General features: G+C 53.9%; 1 protein-coding gene across 2 annotated transcripts in view; it reads right to left on the reverse strand.

Annotated features, from left to right (window-relative positions):
* FBLN1 (fibulin 1) overlaps positions 1-16,782 on the reverse strand; it is an 81,317-nt gene that overhangs the window by 21,542 nt on the left and 42,993 nt on the right. Inside the window, exons 14-15 of one of the 2 annotated variants that reach the window (XM_045779488.2) lie at positions 15,824-15,947; positions 1,515-1,657 (exon numbers count right to left, since the gene is read on the reverse strand). In XM_045779488.2, the coding sequence (XP_045635444.1) occupies positions 1,515-1,657; positions 15,824-15,947 (267 nt within the window). Of the gene's footprint in view, positions 1-1,514; positions 1,658-8,869; positions 9,323-15,823; positions 15,948-16,782 lie in introns of those variants that run through there. The other variant, XM_045779489.2, reaches the window with a different exon arrangement.

The following is a 16,782-nucleotide window of genomic DNA, read 5'->3' on the forward strand; positions in this document are numbered from 1 at the left end:
TGCCCTGGGCTGGGGCCACAGGGCCCTGATTCCACCCTGGCTCTGGGTGATCTGGAGGCGTCTTCTCTCTGGGCCTGCGTTTCCTCGTCTGTAGAGTGAAGGAGCAGACTGCCCGTGCCCACTGAGGGTCCTTTCGGTGCTAAAAGTCAGGGTCAGGATTTCCTGGGCCCCAGATGTTACTAGGCATCTCCAGCCACGCCCAACTCCCTGTAGAATCAACTCCCAGACCAGCACTGCCTGAGAGGCCACAAAACCGGCCGTTAGGGGTTTGGGAAGGATTTGTATGTGGTTTGGTGGGACCTGTCATTTTGCACAAGGCAAACACCAGTCAGTGATTTTCTCCGATCCAAGCCCGTGCCACCCTGCCGAGATTCTGTGCCTCCCCTTTTCTAGAAGAACGAGTCCATGGGGAGGGGAGCAGAGGGCCACCATGTCCTTGGGGAGCCTCTCCTGCCCTCACCACCCCTCCCCCAACAACCGGCTGTTGTGGTCTGGCACGGGCTCGTGCGTCGCCCCGTGGGATGCTATCATGGTGTGTAAATGTGGGGTTTAGTCACGCTGGCTCAATTGTACGTCTCCCCTCGGAGGGTCAGGGGGCTCTTCCTTATCATTGCGCCCTGAGCCTGGCACCTGGGAGCCTCTGTCAATGTTTGCTGCGTGAATCAATCATGGTGAGCTCCTCCCGAGGAGGGATGAAGACTCCCCCCAGAGGAAGGGGTGGCTGGAGACCACCACAGAAGCAAGGTGTACAGGTGCCAGGAGGGTGCCACGCCCCAGGTCCCACCCCAGCGGAAAGGGTGCTATGATGGCAGGTCTACACAGCAGGCCAGGAGCTGCCTGCAGGGTGGGGCTGGGAACTGCTTTACTCCTGAGCTCCCTGGATCCAGTCTAGCCCCTCAGTCTCCAGGGTGACATTTCCATATGAGAATAGCATCAGACACAGCCCTGTGATGGCTCCCAAAAGCCTTGGAGTGGAAGCCCCAACCCCAAGTTAAGGCTTAGGCTTTCCAGCCTGTCTCTTGCCAAGCCTCTCCCGCTCCAGCCAGAAAAACGTGGCTTCATTCCTCAAATACCCACAGCCCCTCAAACTTACCTCCAGACCTTTCCAGATGAGTTCCGCTCCACTTGGCACCCTCCTCTCTCCCTGCTCCCCACTTTCACTACTTACCTCCTACTGACCACTTGGGCCCCAGTGTGGAAGTCACTTCCTCCCAAAAGCCCTCCCTGATGCCCCAGTTCTTGGCACAGAGCTGTTTGAACGGCTGTGACCCAGAAGAAGCGTCCCCCTGAGCTGAGAGCCAGGATCGGGCCGGCACGGTGCTGTGGACTCTGGGGACACGGAGGAGATGCAGAGGAGCTCCTCGTCTTACCGGGGAGTAGCTCCTTGGGGCCAAGCTCTCAACTCGAGCCCTGGGAAGACCCAGAGGAGGCTGCCGTGCAGGGACGTTTCTCTAGCAGATTCGACCTGCCTTGGGGCCCCCACACCAACTCTAGCCATGGGAGTCGCCACTCACCTTCAGGGCGGGTGAACTCGCGGAAGGTGGGCAGAGACACGACAGTGTGCGAGATGGTGTGCACTGGGTCCAACACGCAGGTGACGTCGTTGGGGCGGCAGGACTTGATGCAGCGGACGGTGTCTGTCTTCTCCTGGCGGAGCCTGAGGGGAACCACAGCACAAGAGGCGGATGGGAAAGTCGGAACTGCCACTGGCATAGAGACCCAGGTTCCAGGAGGAGCCGCGGGTGTCCAGGCAGGGGGCCTGTCCCAGAGATGGCTCCACCAGGGAAGCACAGTGGCCTCCGCAGCCCAGCTGCTCGGCGAGGATGCCGCGTGGCCCTTCCTGCAAACCGGACCAGGACCACACTCCGGTTTCCACCTGCCCTGGCTGTGGATAAGCGAAGCTTTGCTATTTGCCAAACCGTACAGACTGAACTTTAGTTTCCACAACTGCAGACAGATTCACCCACTCGACAAGCGTGTTTTGAAGGCCTGCTGGGTGCGAGGCACCAGGGATGCCAAACCAAACGTGGAAGATGTGGTCCCGCCTTCCCGGAGCCCTGGGTCAGATGGGTCGCGGGACAGGAAGTGAGGGAGCGCATAGGTAGTGCCCAGCTCGGGGCCCAGCACAAAGAGGTCAAACCCACAGTGTCATGGGACAGACCGGGAGGGGAGAGAAGAGGGGGGATCTTGCTAGACATATTTTAAATCCTCTTTATTGTAAAATAAAACACAGATGCAAAACCCACCCGGAACAAAGATGTAGTTTAATGAGTATTATAATCACCACTTAGGTCAAGACAGAGATCCTCCGTCCGCCACCCGAGGCCCCTTCATGTTTCCACACCAATCTCAGCAGCACCCGCCTGCGTGCACCCCCTGCCCCCGCCAGGACCCCTGTCCTGACTGTCCCAGTGTCGCCTACCTGGGTTTCTTTATAGTTCGTAGCGCACAGGGGCACACCTTGAGACATGACATTTAGATTTGTCCATGAGAAAACCGTGATGTCTCTCAATCCCTCTTAAACTTCAGGTTTCCTCTCTATCCCTTCATTTCCCAGACAGTTGATCTGTTAAGGAACCGGAAGCCTCTGAGCCACAGAGCTTCCTACCTGTGCACTTGCCGACTGCATCCTCGTGGTGCAATGCAGCACGTTCCTCTGTCCTCTGCATGTCTGGCACACTGGCTGCTGGATCCAGACCTGAGCAGATGCAGGCCCAGGCCCTCTGGCAAGATGACAGTTGGTGGCGTCTCTTCCATCGGGGGCACTTGGTGCCTGGTTGTCTCTCTCTCTGTGACGTCAGAAGCCGTTGGTGCTCAGGGCCTAGACCCACTGCTTCCTCGGGGACTGCAAAATGCTGGTAGTCCAATTCTATCAGTTCTTTTCAGTATGTTAGTTGGAATACTTCCGTAAAGAGCGCTTCCCCATATATGCTATCTGGTTACCAGGCGGTATCGTTCATAGAAAAAAAAGAAAGATCAATGCCTGCTTCTTGCCTTGTTTTTACAAGTTTTCAGGATCATGAACTTGCTCTCTCTCCATCATTATCCAGAGGCTACCGGTTGATTTTTTTAAAATATCAGTATGAACTCACGGCTTTAAACTATTTGAAGCATTTCAATCCATTGCAGTTATTATCCTTGGTTGGAACTCGAACTTTCCCACCTTTGGTCAGAGGGATCAGAGTGGTCCCAGGAATCTGCAGTAGCTCTCTTACTCTGTGGTACGACAGGGTCGTCCAACCTCGTTCTGTACTTTTTCTGCCCCAGCTACTTCTCCAAGAAGTCTTGGGGTTGGTTTGTTTGTTTGTTTTAGTTTTTTAGTGGAAAATGGTATTTCACAACCACCCCCTAGATACCTGGTATGGTGGTTAGTATGGGCTTGGCCATTGCTTCCAGGCCTCTTCGGTGGACGTTTTTAAAGATAAACTATATCACGAGTTCCTGATATTCCTGACTCAAAACAAGAACGGCACAGGCTTTTAATCTCTTCTGTATGACAAAGGAATCTCTTTTCTTCCATATCAGAGCCCTGGTTCTTAGGAACCCAGGAGATGATAAAATGTCGCATCATTATTGATGTGGCTATCCCATATTCTGACACAGTAGTCTCAGAAGAGCAATAGTAAAATGATCACCACTGACACGATTACTTACAAGAATGTTGGTTTGGATGTGGCCTCCCTATTCTACCTGCAGGTTTTCATAGAGGTGCTATATCTGCATTGTCTGAACACAGAGCAATTGATAGTACACATTTTCCTTGTAACACTCAGTTGTAACTGAATGAGTAACTATGCCTAATGCTTGCATGCTGATACTTTCGCGTGTTGGTAATACTCTGTCCTTTGTAACCACGAGTCTGTTTTGTTGGGTGTATAATCCTTGGCCTACGTTTTCTTGAGGATCCTAAGTATTTACCTTCTTCCAGCGTAAGTGTTGCTGTGAAAAAGTCTGATGACAATATATTTTTTCCCCTTAAAAGTCATTGCTGGTTTTGCCGAGATGCTCACTAGATGTTTGTCTTCTCTTTCCTTCAAATCTGATAATTTTATGAGACTGCGTCTTGGTATCTGCTGCTCTGAGTAGATATGTTCAGGCATGCTGTGTGTTCCCTTAATGTGGATTTCCAGATCTTTCTTTTTTTTTAATTTCTGGAAACTTTGGAATGGAAAAAGTTACCATTTTTATTACTTATTTCTTTCCTTTGTTGTGGGTTTGTTCCTCAGAGATTTCTATTATCTGTATGTTGGGTCTTCTTTGCATGTCTTCGATGTCTGTCACTTTCTCATCAAGCTTTTCATTCTTCTATTTCTTTTTGGATTTAGAAAATCTGTCTTCTCAGTCACTGTTCCTCTCAAATATTTATTTCTGCAGTTGCTTTTTGCTTTAATTTTAAATTATTTCCTGGGTTCTGTCACTTCATTTTTCAGTTTTTCCTAATTCTGGCTTACAGTTTTCTTCAATTTTTGATCATTTTCCTAATGCTTTTACAAGGTTTTGCTATAGGTTACAGTTTTGATCTGGATTCTGAGCATATCTTTCTGGTGTGTTTTCATTATGCAGAGGGATGCCATTCTGTTCCTTATTATCCTTTCTCTTACAATAACTTTGTATGAGATTCAGTGTTGATACTTTTTGGCTGATCATTTTCAAGTGAAATTAGTTTTCCTGAAATTTTAGAAAAATGCATATTTGCAGCAGTTTTTCTGACTTCACAGAGCTCCCTTATCTGTCATTTGGGGCAGCTTGCTTTCTGATATTTCTCTACATTTACCTGGACTTTCCTTATCCACAGTCTATTGTCTGTTTCCTACTCCACTCGGCATGTCACTTCCAGGAGCTTCTCCATCGTGTGAGATTCTGACCTTAAGGCAAGCCCTGCTGGCTCAGTTCCAAGAGTTCCGAGGGGCCAGATGGCTCCATTCCCTCAATGCTTCCATGAGCTCCTTGCACACACTGGAACGGAACGAGTAAAATGTCTCCCGGTCTCAGCTGCTGCTCCAAAATATTTTCTAGGGAATACCTGTTGACTATTCTGGACTCTCCCACTGCTTTCTTCTGCACAGGTACCAACGCCATGCAGGTGGACACAGACTTTATCTTGGGGCTTGTAGGGATATCATGTCACCTTGTTTAGTTGGGCATGTTTTCTGTGGATTTTAAAATTTTTTGTCCAGCCATCTGTGTGCTTTGGGTTGGGATCCAGAGAGCTTCAAACACCTGCCGCATCTTCCCCGATTCTTGGTGCTGGAGAGTTTGCACACATTATCTCATTTAATCTTCAGAGCTCTTCCCTCGATGCCACACTGCCTCCTTCTTTAGCTAATAACCCATCCTGTTCTATACCTGGGAATTATGGAATAGGGCTCCTACCCATGATTTCGGAAATGAAGCTAGAATAGCAATCTGACCAGCATTTACTAATCCCAGCAGTCCTGCCCTCTTCACAGCAGTCCAAAGGCAGCGGGAGGCAGGCTTTCAGAGAAGACTCCAGAGCCAGGCTGCCTGGGTTTGAATCCCAGCCCCACTTGATACCAGCTGTGGGACTTTGGGCTTTATCTGCTCTATGTATCCATGTCTTCCACGTGCAATGGGGATCAGAACAGTATTTTCCTCACAAGGCTGTTGGGAGGGTTAATGGAGTTCAATGCTTGGAGCAGTGCCTGGGCCTCAGTAAACAGTACACGTGTTAGCGATCGTGCTATGATTATTATCATTTGCCCTTGGGAGCTGGGGTTAGTACAGTGATCGAGTCAGAAGAGCAGAGGCCTAGGAGTTAGTCAGAGGTGATGGCAGTGACCTTGGACACATCCAAACTTTCTGAATCTTCATTCCCCATTTAACTCAAGATCCAAAGGAACACTCAAGTCCCTTCCAATGAATGAAGAAACCCACACTTACTGACTGCCTGCTGTATATACCAGGTAGGGCCTCGTCCACAATTGCACGTAATCTTCATAATCATCTGTGAGGGGCCGTGAAGCTCTGCAAGGCAAATGACTTGTCTAGCACTTTGGATAAGTCATAGAATTAGTAAATGTCAAGGACATTCGAATTCTTGTTTGTTTTGTTTTGTTTTGTTTTCTGCACTGCACGATCTCAGCAGCACGATATAGGACTATCACTCTGTAGCCTCAAGGAACGGCAGGGCAGAGATGAGCCTTCGGGTAATGGAGATATAGCCCCACAGGTGCCCTCAGGCACACACGCAGAGACAGCAGACGTGTTCTAAAACAGAATACGCCACCGTAAGAGGTAGGGAGTTCCATAAACAAAGGAGAGTGTAAGCAGAACTGCATGGGCGGTTGGTGGGAATGTTGTACAGGGGACTCTGGCAAACCCTGTAAGGTCACCGCACGGCCTCTAAAGCCCCTGAGAGTTTCCACCCACTTGATACTCCTGTGGACACGAAGGCAAAGTGCTTCTTCCAACCTGAATAATCTGGAGCATGATGAAGGAATAATTGAATACAATAACTAGATCCCTGCTGTAACTTGCTGACTTCACAGAAGAGGTGATATTTGAACTAAGCCTTGAAAATACCATCCATCCATCCATCTATCCATCCATCATCCATCCATCCATCCACCATCCATCCATCCATCCATCCAACCAACCATCTATCTGTCCATCCATCCATACACTCATGTTTATTCAGATGTTTCCTGAACTCCTTCTACAGGCCAAACACTCTGAAATTATAGAGAATACAGACATAATCCCTGTCCTCAAAAAGGCCCCAGTGCAGTAGGGATAATAAAAAGTAACAATCACAAGATAACAGGGAAAATGTTCGGATGGAGTATGTCCAGGGCTATGAGAGCTCAGATTAAGGAAAGACTTCACAGAGGAGGTGACGTCTGAGCTCATGCTTCAAGGAGAAGAGCAATTTGCCGAAGGATGGCAAGGCACGTGCCAAAGCCAAAGGCAGGCACCTGCAGGGAAGGGCCAGCAACTCTGCACGGCTAGAACAAAGAGGACGAGCTACGCTGGAGCTGAAAAGGTGGGTAGAGGCTAGATCGGGCTGGGCCTTGAATGCCATTCAAGAGAGCTGGACTTCATCTGCTCGTAAAAGAGAACCACAGAAGGTCCTAACAAGACAGGGACATAACCAGACCTGCCCTTCAGAGGGGTCCTCTAGCTGTAGCTTGGAGAACGTACTAGTTGATAGGAGACCGGGAGCTGGCCCAGACCAGACATGATCAGAGAGAGGTACGGGAGACAGACTGGAGGCTTGAGATGACCGGCTAGAAGTGTGCATGCTTCCATGGCAACCTAACTGCCGCTTCTGTCAAACAGTACAAGGCATAGAGTGTACTGTATGTCTGCCTTCCCTACCAGACAGCAAGGCCAGGAACCCTCCCCCACCAACTTACATGTCATTGTAGAAAGGATCTTAGGATCCTGCAATATCCTTTACTTGATTCCTCTGTGGTGTTCTGCCTTCCCCTCTTGTTTCTGCTTGGAAACAGCAACGGCAGTCATAGAAAATGCTAGAGTCATAAGCCAATGTTGGCAGAAAGTCATCCATTCTCTCAACAGACATGGACAGAGCACCTACTGTGTGTTAGGCACCTAACCAGGAGTTAGGGACACATCACTGAATGAGATGGAGCTGGTCTCTGCCATCACGGAGCCTTCTGGGTGGTGAAGACAGATGTGAAATACAGATAAATGGGAATTGCAAACTGATGAGCATAACAATGAAGTGTTATGAGAAAGGCTGACAGAGGAGACAACGCAAGGGTGTTGAGGAAGGCCTCACTGAGAAAGGAATGCTTAAGCTGAGCTTTAACCAACTTTCAAGCTGAGGGTGCAAAGCATGTGCAAAGGGCCTGAGGCAGCAAAGAACTCAGCAGTGTGGCTCAAGGGAAGTGTCAAGGGGAGAACAATTTCAAGTCAGGCTGGAGATGCATGCAAGGACTAAATTATACAGGGTCCGAAAGGCACTCTGGGGACTTGTGATGATGGTTTGGCTGGAATCGTGGTGGGAAAGATGAAGAGAGGCAGGTGGGTCAAGGCCCATGTTGAAGGTATTGTGATAGAAAGGAATAGTCAGAGTTGTGGAGGCCGCAAGCCAGAGTTCAAATACCAGCTGTGTGATCTGGGGCAAATCACTCGCCCTCTCTGAGTCTCTATGGGGATGAGACACCTGCCTTGCACCCCCCAGGAGGTAATGCACACAAAGGACCTTAAGCACACTCAGTGGTTCGCATGAGCGGCACATTTACTGTGTTGTCCTTCACCACCTCCCGGCACGGGGGCAGGATCCCCAGCGGAGGCAACTAACCTTATTTAGGCAAGAGCTGCATCCAAGATTCTGCAATGTGTTCAGGGTTTTTCCAGCACAGGTTCAGGCTTCTCCTCAAGACAAACAGAATGAGAGGCCTGGATCTAGAGTTTTTCTGACTCCATTAAATGCTCAGCTCCATGCGATACAGCAAGGAAACCAAGCAGAGCCAGAAGACCTGGTCCCACGGCCCGGCTCTGCCACAAATGGGCCATGAAACGTTGGCCAAGTCCCTTCCCTTCTCTGGGCCTTGGTTTCAACATTTGTAAAATGAGATAGGAAGGAACTCAATAAGCTCTTTTCAATGATCGCCTCATCCTTTGGGCTCAACACAGAATGGAGAAGAGATCCTTCATCTGAAATGATACACGCGAGCCTCCTTCTCCCTGCCCCTGGGCTCCCTGATGGGGTATGCAGTGACCTCCATCAACAGGGCCCCCCAGATGCATGCTACTGCATGAGAAACACTTCTCTGCCACCGCACGGGGGCGCCAGACAGTAGCAGGTGCCTGGCTCCCCTGGGGTGATAAACTGCGCAGAATCCCCACCATGCGAAATAAAACCAAGGCACGCGAGGCATGCTGTGTAGGGATCGCCTGCTAAAACTTTATTAAAAACCCGGAGGGGAGGGTTAGGAAAGCAACAAGAGGGAGCCCCCGGCGGCCCAAAGCAAGTGCTCAGAGCTCTGCGGACACAAAGATGAAAAGCTTGGCCACAAAGGAGCTGACGGTGCCGTGGCGGTAGAGGTCCATCTTGACGGTCAGGAGCAAGTCCCTGGGCTCAGGGACGGGCTTGGTGAGGGCCACCACCCCACTGTGGTGGCTCACCTTCCGGGTGGTGAAAAAGCCCTCCTCATTGCCGCCGGTGATAGCCAGCTGCATGCTGTCCCCTGGGACGGCATTGGAGGGGCCCATGCGGAAAATCACCGCGGGTACTTGGATGTTGGTGGGGAAAGAGAGGTGGTAGTAGGTTATTCTCAGAGGCAGCTTGGGGCACTCCTGATTCTCATGGCAAGGCAAGCGCTCACAGCGGCTGCAAGAAAAGTGGACAGAGAGACAAGAAGAGGATTAGAGCAAATTCAGCAAGCGGAAGAACAACAGAGCGCGAGGGAAAGCGGGGGCTCGCTGTGCGGGGCCTCCCGCCACCCCTCTGGCCAGTTCAGCCGACAGGAAGAGCCCCCCTCACTCACCTGCGGGAGGTGCCGTGGACCTCCGGGCCGCTGACTCAGCCACTAGCCTCTTCCAACACCCTCAGGGGGCGCTGGGTGGCTGGGGTCTAGGGCTGTGCCCGGAGCGAGGCGTGTCCCCTCTCACTGGCAGAGCCCCACCCCGGGCCACACTCACCAGGCACACCCTGCTCCCTGAGTGTCGTCCAGGTGCCTGGCCCCTCACCCAGACAGTGGTCAGGGCCATACGGGGCTCTTGGTGGGTCACGGAGATGACCCTGGAAGTGACCATCTCCGCCACTAGCAGTCATGGCCGCTGCCATCTAGCAAGTGCTTGGCCATTCATCATCAAGCTTTCTCTAGTGTGATCACTGTAACTGCACTGTGACAGTGGGTTGGGTGCCATTCTTCAGATGAGGAAACAGCCTGAAAGAGTCGGGGGCCTTCCCAAGGTCACAGAGTGAATGAGGAAGACAGATTTGTGCTCAGGCAGTGAGGTTTGTTCCTCAACCCTCTCACTGAGCCTTGTGCTCCAGACCCAGGTTCCTGTGTGTCCACAGGGGCAGCCAGGGCTTGGAATGCAGAAGGAGACAGGTTCTAACTTGCTGTGACAGGTAGGTGATAGCTCCTAACTTCCTGTGACAGGATGGAAAGAGCTTCTGACTTCCTATGATAGGTTCTATCTTCCTGTGACAGGATGGGGAGAAGTTCTGACTTCCTGTTATAGCTCCCAACTTCCTGTGACAGGATGGAGAGAGGTCCCCACTTCCTGTGACAGGTTCTACCCTCCTGTGACGGGATGGCGAGAAGTTCTGACTTCCTGTTATAGTTCTAATTTCCTGTGACAGGATGGAAAGAGGTTCTGACTTCCTGTGGCAGTTTCTAACTTCCTGTGACAGGATGGAAAGAGGTTCTAAATTCCTGTTATAGTTCTAACTTCCTGTGACAGGATGGTGCTAACTCCTAATTTCTTGTGATGGAGATAGGGACAGGTTCTAACTTCCTGTGAAAGGATGGGGACATGAACTATCTTCTGCCTCCTGAATGCTAGGGCTTCACACTCTGACGGCAGCTACCTTAGGAAGTAGAGCCAAAGTGCAGAGCCCTATGGGACTTGGCAGAGCATGTCCCAGGAAGTTCTGCCATCTTGACTGTGTTGGGATTCTCCAGCCAGGAACATGTGCTGTCCTAGTCTTCCATCACGTCTCCCTTTCATTTCCTTAAGTTTCCATGCCTCGTGTTGGGTCACTTGGACTTATTTTACACTTAGCGCTCATTGTGAGTGTGGTCTCTTTTTACATTCTATCTCCAGCTCTTTATCAGGACTGGTATAAATTATTTCATTTACTTGGCCATTTACCATTCTGAGCACTTAGAAAGGACAGCCCTGGGAGTGAGCTCCATGGTCCTCCCTGGGGGATGACCCCCCCATGGTAAGTGAGGAGTCACACATGGGAGGGGCCCCGGAGACAGAGGGGAGAGATAGGAAAGAAGATAAGCAGAAGAGGGGTGCTGCTGAGGGGCGGCCTACAGCCAGAGACACCTAGGTCCAGGCCAAATGGGAGTGTTCCCGGGGATTTGGGAGACACCGAGGGATGGTGCCTGGCATCGTGCCGGGTACATCAGGGTTTCTCCTTCCATTAGGTCACTTCACTGTCCCACTTTGTCCTCCTGTTCTACTGATGGGAGGATCAAAGCTCAGTGAGAACACGTCCATGACTCCATAGTCTGTAGTAAGCGGCAGAAACAAAGTTGGCCTCACTTGAAAGCCCTACTGTGCACGCATGCGCACGCGTGCACACACACACACACACACACACACACACCCACGCCGCTGGCTTCAGGAAGGGCCTGGCGGGTCCGGCCAGCAGGTGGCACTAGAGTCTCCTCCATGAGACTTAAGCGGTCCCACTTCTGTGTGGCCTGCACGCTGTCCAAGGACAGGGTTTTGATCTGTCAGACGGAAGCGTTAACCCAGCGTGTGTGGAGGGAGGGAAGGTGAAGCGCGCGCGATGCTCTGGTATAGTTCCTGCAGGCATCGCGCACAGAGAACAGGACACCCCTCTTCGACGGGCTCCACATCCCCCACCCCAAAGCCAGAGCACCCCAAGCTCTTTGTCACACTAAGCATTTCTGAGCCGTGCTGTGGCTCTTCGGCCCAGGATGGGCTTGACACCTACTATGTGCTTAGTAAATGGACGCAAATAAATATGGCCCCCATTCTCTCGGTCATTCCAGCTTCCCTGATCCTATCCTGCTTTACCCCGCACTTACTGAAACATCACAGAAACCGTAATTACGGCATCTGGCAGCCAGCCCGCCAGATTGGGACTGACACGAAAGTCTTTGTGAGCTAGTATGTCTGGACTGAGAGGGGCCGCTGTCCCACAGAGAAGAGCCAGGTCCCTGGGACCACACGTCCTGGTTTCCACCTCATCGTGTACAGCAGAACAACATGCCCCAATTTTCCGGTTCAACGAGTTGGATCACAACACCCTCTTTTCTGTGAAAATGCGATTATTTAAAGTGGCCACACACCAAAGAAAGAAGGTCCTCCAGACCCAGTCCCTTCTCCTGGGAGGCATGGACACTCTGGCCACCCCCTGGGCTGTCTCATGCTTACAGCCCTCCTGCTGGCACTTCCCTGACTTCCATGCCCTTGTCATGCTGGAGAGAAGCCCCAGAAACAGGCTGAGGCCAGACTCCACCCCCTCTGTCCACCCGCATTACACCCTCAGGCCCAGGGCCCTGCCCACCAAGACTGCCAGGCCTTGCTCTGGCCTCCAAGACCACGAGTCTCAGGGGTTGGCCCCGCTGAGGGGATTAAGAGGATGTTTTCGGTCCCATCCCAGGCTCTGGAACCCTTTGACATTCCTCCTGTGGGTCGGAGGGAATCGTGTGGTCAGGATCTTAACAGCCTGCATGATCCGTGAGGCCCAGCCCTGTGGTTTGTGGCCCAGCCTGCTGGGTCATGCTCCAGTTACCGCCCTTGGCTGCCAGCGACACTGCCCAGAAGGAGACTGTGTGGAGAGAAAGAGAAGGCTGAGGCCCAAAGAGAGAGAGAGAGAGAGAGCACCTTAAATCTTCCCTCTCAAGACATCCTAAATGTTAACCTCAAAAACGCTGGCTACTGGGATTTTCCTGATATAGCTCCTTTAAATTTTACAATTGCTTTTTGAAGGTCAGGTGATGAATTCTTTAAGAGGATTTTTGAGGAAAAGAAGCCAGAAAAATAGTGAACTCCAGCCTGAGCCGTTAGCACCGCCGAGAAGATGGGCCCATCTTGGCTTGGAGCTCTGGTCTCCGTCCTGCCCGTGGTGCTTCACAACTTGTCAGAGGCTTGTCACTGTGCTCACACTCAGCTATGAGCTTCCGGGGTCCCAGAGTAACCCCCTCACTAGGAGGGGCAACCAGGATAAGACCCTCCCGTGGCCACTCAACTTGGGCTTCCAGCGCCAGCCTCTGCTTCCTACGCTGGGCTCCTGGCTGGCCCATGACTCCCCACAGGGGTCAGCAAAGGAGAAATTGTAACCAGATGGATTCCTGTGTGCAGCCGTGACGGCCCCAATCACCGGCCCTTCAGAAACCCCGTCTCGTCTCCCATCTGAGGGCCGGGCAACTCCATCAGTCACACAGTCAGAAGCAACAGAACAGGAACAGCAAAGTCACCCCAAGGAACCTCCGTGCCAGATTTGCCGTGCCCCGAGGAAGAGAAACGAGATGTCTAGTGATGGCTCTCCTCACGGCGACTTTCTCTAAGCATGGGCTCTGTGCTGGCACTGGGCTGGACGCCTGGAGCTCGTTACTGCTAATCCTCGCTAATCCTCAAGGCCTTGCAAGCAGGTGCTGCAGACGCAGACAGGGCCCCTGGGCGGCTAAGACACGGACCTGAGGCCACAGCCCCGAGGAACAGGAGAACGAGGCTGGAAGCCTAAAATCCCGGCCCTGGTTCTTCCCCTTTCCACGCAGCCCCTCAGGCCACGCCCGGACCTGGACAGCAGGGGCACCACCCACCTTCCCTTCATGCATGAACACTGGCAGTAAGACACACCTTCGGGGTGCCTACCCGCACCCCACCAGGGCTGAACCCAGTGTGAGCTTCCTGAGGGGCTCTGCCCCACCATCACTGCTCACCCCATGGGAACCCAGCAGGGGGACATCACCACCCCCTTCACAGCTGGAGTATGGAGGCTCCAAGAAGCTCAAGGGACCTGGAATGGACTGCGTGGGGAGGCAAACCCAAGCAAACCTGAGTCCAAGCTGGCATCTTTCCAGAATGCCACAGCATCCCCAGGAGGCTGGAGAACAGTCTGGGGGGCTGACGCACCAGGAGTTGGGTCAGACTCCGCCCCCAGCTCCTTTCTCCTCCCCCTCTGCTCCCACCGCGGGGTGGCGCTGGGGAGCAGGAACGTGCATGAACCTTGGCTATCTTCTGGAGGGCTGGCTTGGAGCCTCACCCTCCCCTTCTTGCTTGTATTGTGGGTGGGCGCCCACTTCCTGTCCTTATTCATGGAAAATGACAAGCCCCCTTGTTATCTGCTCTGGGTACCAGCTGATGAATCAATCCATGGGTTGGGGACAGACTGAGCTCCGGAGCATTGACCTCCCCCAGCGAGTGGAATGTGGGTCCAGGTTCCCTGCTGAACACCCCATTTCACGACTGGAACCCCTTCGCTCCCCTGTCCACAGCCCCCTCCCTCTCAGCCTAACTCAGCTCTTACCACCCCCTTCCCTCTGGCATCACCTGCTCCAGGCGCACCCGCCCCCCACCTCAGCCCGGAGGGCTGGGGGGGACCCTGCTGCATTCTGTGGCCACTGCTGTTCCGGCATGTGCCCCTAGCAGGCACAGTGCAGGGGATGGGGGCCTTTGCAGACCCGGGCGCCTGCACACAGTCTGCCTGGGTCCCCAGACAAGTAAATGACTTTCTCCAGCACACGCCAATGTGCGGCAAGGAGCCAGGTCTGCTGATCTCAGCCACGACCTCGATGCACAGCGCCACCTGTCAGCCCGCGGGCTTGGGAGGCGTGCAGACCCCACAGGGCAGCCGCCTCCTCTGGGTTTCGTGGCTGGGTGTGAGTGAGAAGTCCGTGCCCCGTGCCAGCCAGTCTTCCAGAGTCCTCAAACCCAGACACAGACAAAGGCCTGGGAGAGCAGGCACTTACAACACGCCACGCAGCCCGGCCTCCAACGGAACTTTCTTAGCAGTCAGAGGAATGCCCTTGCTGCCCTCTGGCCCTCCGTGTAACCCACGGGGTCTCTGGAATGCCACACACTCACAAACCCAGCTCTGGAGGGGCTCCCCCATCGCGGGGGCGCAGGGAGGACGTGAGCTGTTGGGCTTCCAGGCAGACGAACACACCCACGCTGGGAGAACAGAGCGGGCCTGCGGAGGTGGGGGGGCCAGAGGATGAGCGCGGCACTGGGAAGAGCCCAAAGGGCCGCCGGGGAGATGGGTTATCTGAGCATCTCCCGTTCTGGCATGCGGCAAGTGGAGCCGGGGCCAGAACCACAAGCCAGGGCAGCCACCCCTGAGGCTGAGCAAGTGGACACCGAGGCGGGGTGCACTAGCCAGGAAGGCCTTGACCCTCCAGCGGGAGCAGCAGACTCAAGGTCAAAAGACCAAGTCACAGTCAGCCTAGCTGTGTGCTGGCTTTGAGCATTTCCGGGGGTTGGAGGGAGGGGTCACACATCTGTGCTCCCAAATCTGGCCCCGCTGGGGAGCTCTTCCTGAGGCTACGGCCAGGGGCACCAAACGAAACTTGCTGAATAAAGCCAGGGGCAGGGTGGCATGTAGGGAGACCAGGGGGTCCTCACTATGCCCCAAGGAAGGGGGTTTCGGCATGCTCCAGCACACATCCCGGTGGCCTGGGAGGGAGGGAGCTTCCGATGCCATGGGAACACACAGCTTCAAGTCTGGGACACAGAGCCTTTGTGCTGGCCCCACACTGTCATGGGGCTGAACGGAATCTGGCTTTTAAGGGGCGGGGGGTCGCCGACTGACGACACCCCAGCCATCATGTCAGCTCACCCAGAACCAGCACTACCATCATCAGGGTCAGAGCACGTCCTGACACCTGCCCCGTGCAGATGAGAAAGCCGAGGCCCAGCGAGCCACCCCGTGCCCTGGTCCCACCCTGGCGAAACCAGACGCCTGGGGTCTCTGCCTGGCTCCGCGCACAGCCTCCCCAGGGGCAGGCCCGCCCGCCTCAAAGTCACTCCCTTGGCTCTCTGCACCCTCCTGACGTTTGGGGGCTGGAGATGCAGGGTCCTCCAGTTTCCCGGGCACAGTCGGTTAGCCGCCGCCCAGCCCGGGAGCCACAGCCTGCAGGAAGGCCGACGCAGACAGCGCGGCGCCCGAGGGACTTACGTGTCTGCGGAGCGGCGGTAGTTCTTGGGGCACTCGAAGGCCAGGCAGCGGAACCCCCCCTGGATGTTGAAGCAGGTCTCGTTGATGGAGCAGTTGTGGATGCCGGTCACACACTCATCGATGTCTGCGAGAGAGCCCGAGGCAGCCCGGTGAAGGTGGAGGCCGCCCGTGCCCTCGCCACCCCGGATGGGGAGCCCGGGCCTCCCCCCGCACAGCTCCTTTCCTTACAGGAGACCAGTATTTACAGTTCTTACTCATCATTCACAGTTCCTGGGACAAGGTTGACAACAGCTCTGGAAGAGCTTTGGGGAGTTCTGTCCATTCTCCTAACAGTTCCATGGGCAATACCGTTATTATCCTCATTTCGGGGAGGAGCTCACAGAGGTTCCGTGACTAGCCTAAGGTCACACATGTTGTAAGCAGCAGAGTCGAGCTTTGAACCGACGCGGGCTGGTGCCAGGGTCAGTGGACCCTTACGTCACACCCTTACCTCGCATGGGGGTCGTGACATCCCGGCTGGGACATGGCGGAAGCTACTGGCCCCACGTGGTGCAGGCGAGGAGACCCAGACTTACAGGAATTCTAGGCTGCACCTGGGGCCCAGGGTCAGTAACGCGGGGGCACCGTCCTGAGAGGACCCTGGACACGGGGAACTGTCCCCTTTCCCACAGCTCTCTGGAGCAGCCCCACGGTGGGGTCTGGGGGACGCCACCCAGCCTGGGAGGCATCTGTGAAGAGTGGCAACAGCAACACTCCTAATCCCAAAGAGCGAGGTTCAGGAATGTGTTTCTGCTGGTCCTGGCAGGGCACCCAGGCTGCGGCGAGGGAGGCCGGCCAGCAGCAAGAAAGTCAGCTCCGCCAGAAGGGAGAAAACAAAGTGACTTCCATCCAGAGCTGTGGGCGAGCCGAGTGGGTCCCTCCCAGGAAAGGCCACCGCTCCCGCCTGCCTTTCATCAAAG

This window comes from Ursus americanus, chromosome 17 (genome assembly GCF_024610735.1).
Source record: "Ursus americanus isolate L20-20 chromosome 17, mUrsAme1.1.p, whole genome shotgun sequence".
NCBI classification, from domain to species: domain Eukaryota; kingdom Metazoa; phylum Chordata; class Mammalia; order Carnivora; family Ursidae; genus Ursus; species Ursus americanus.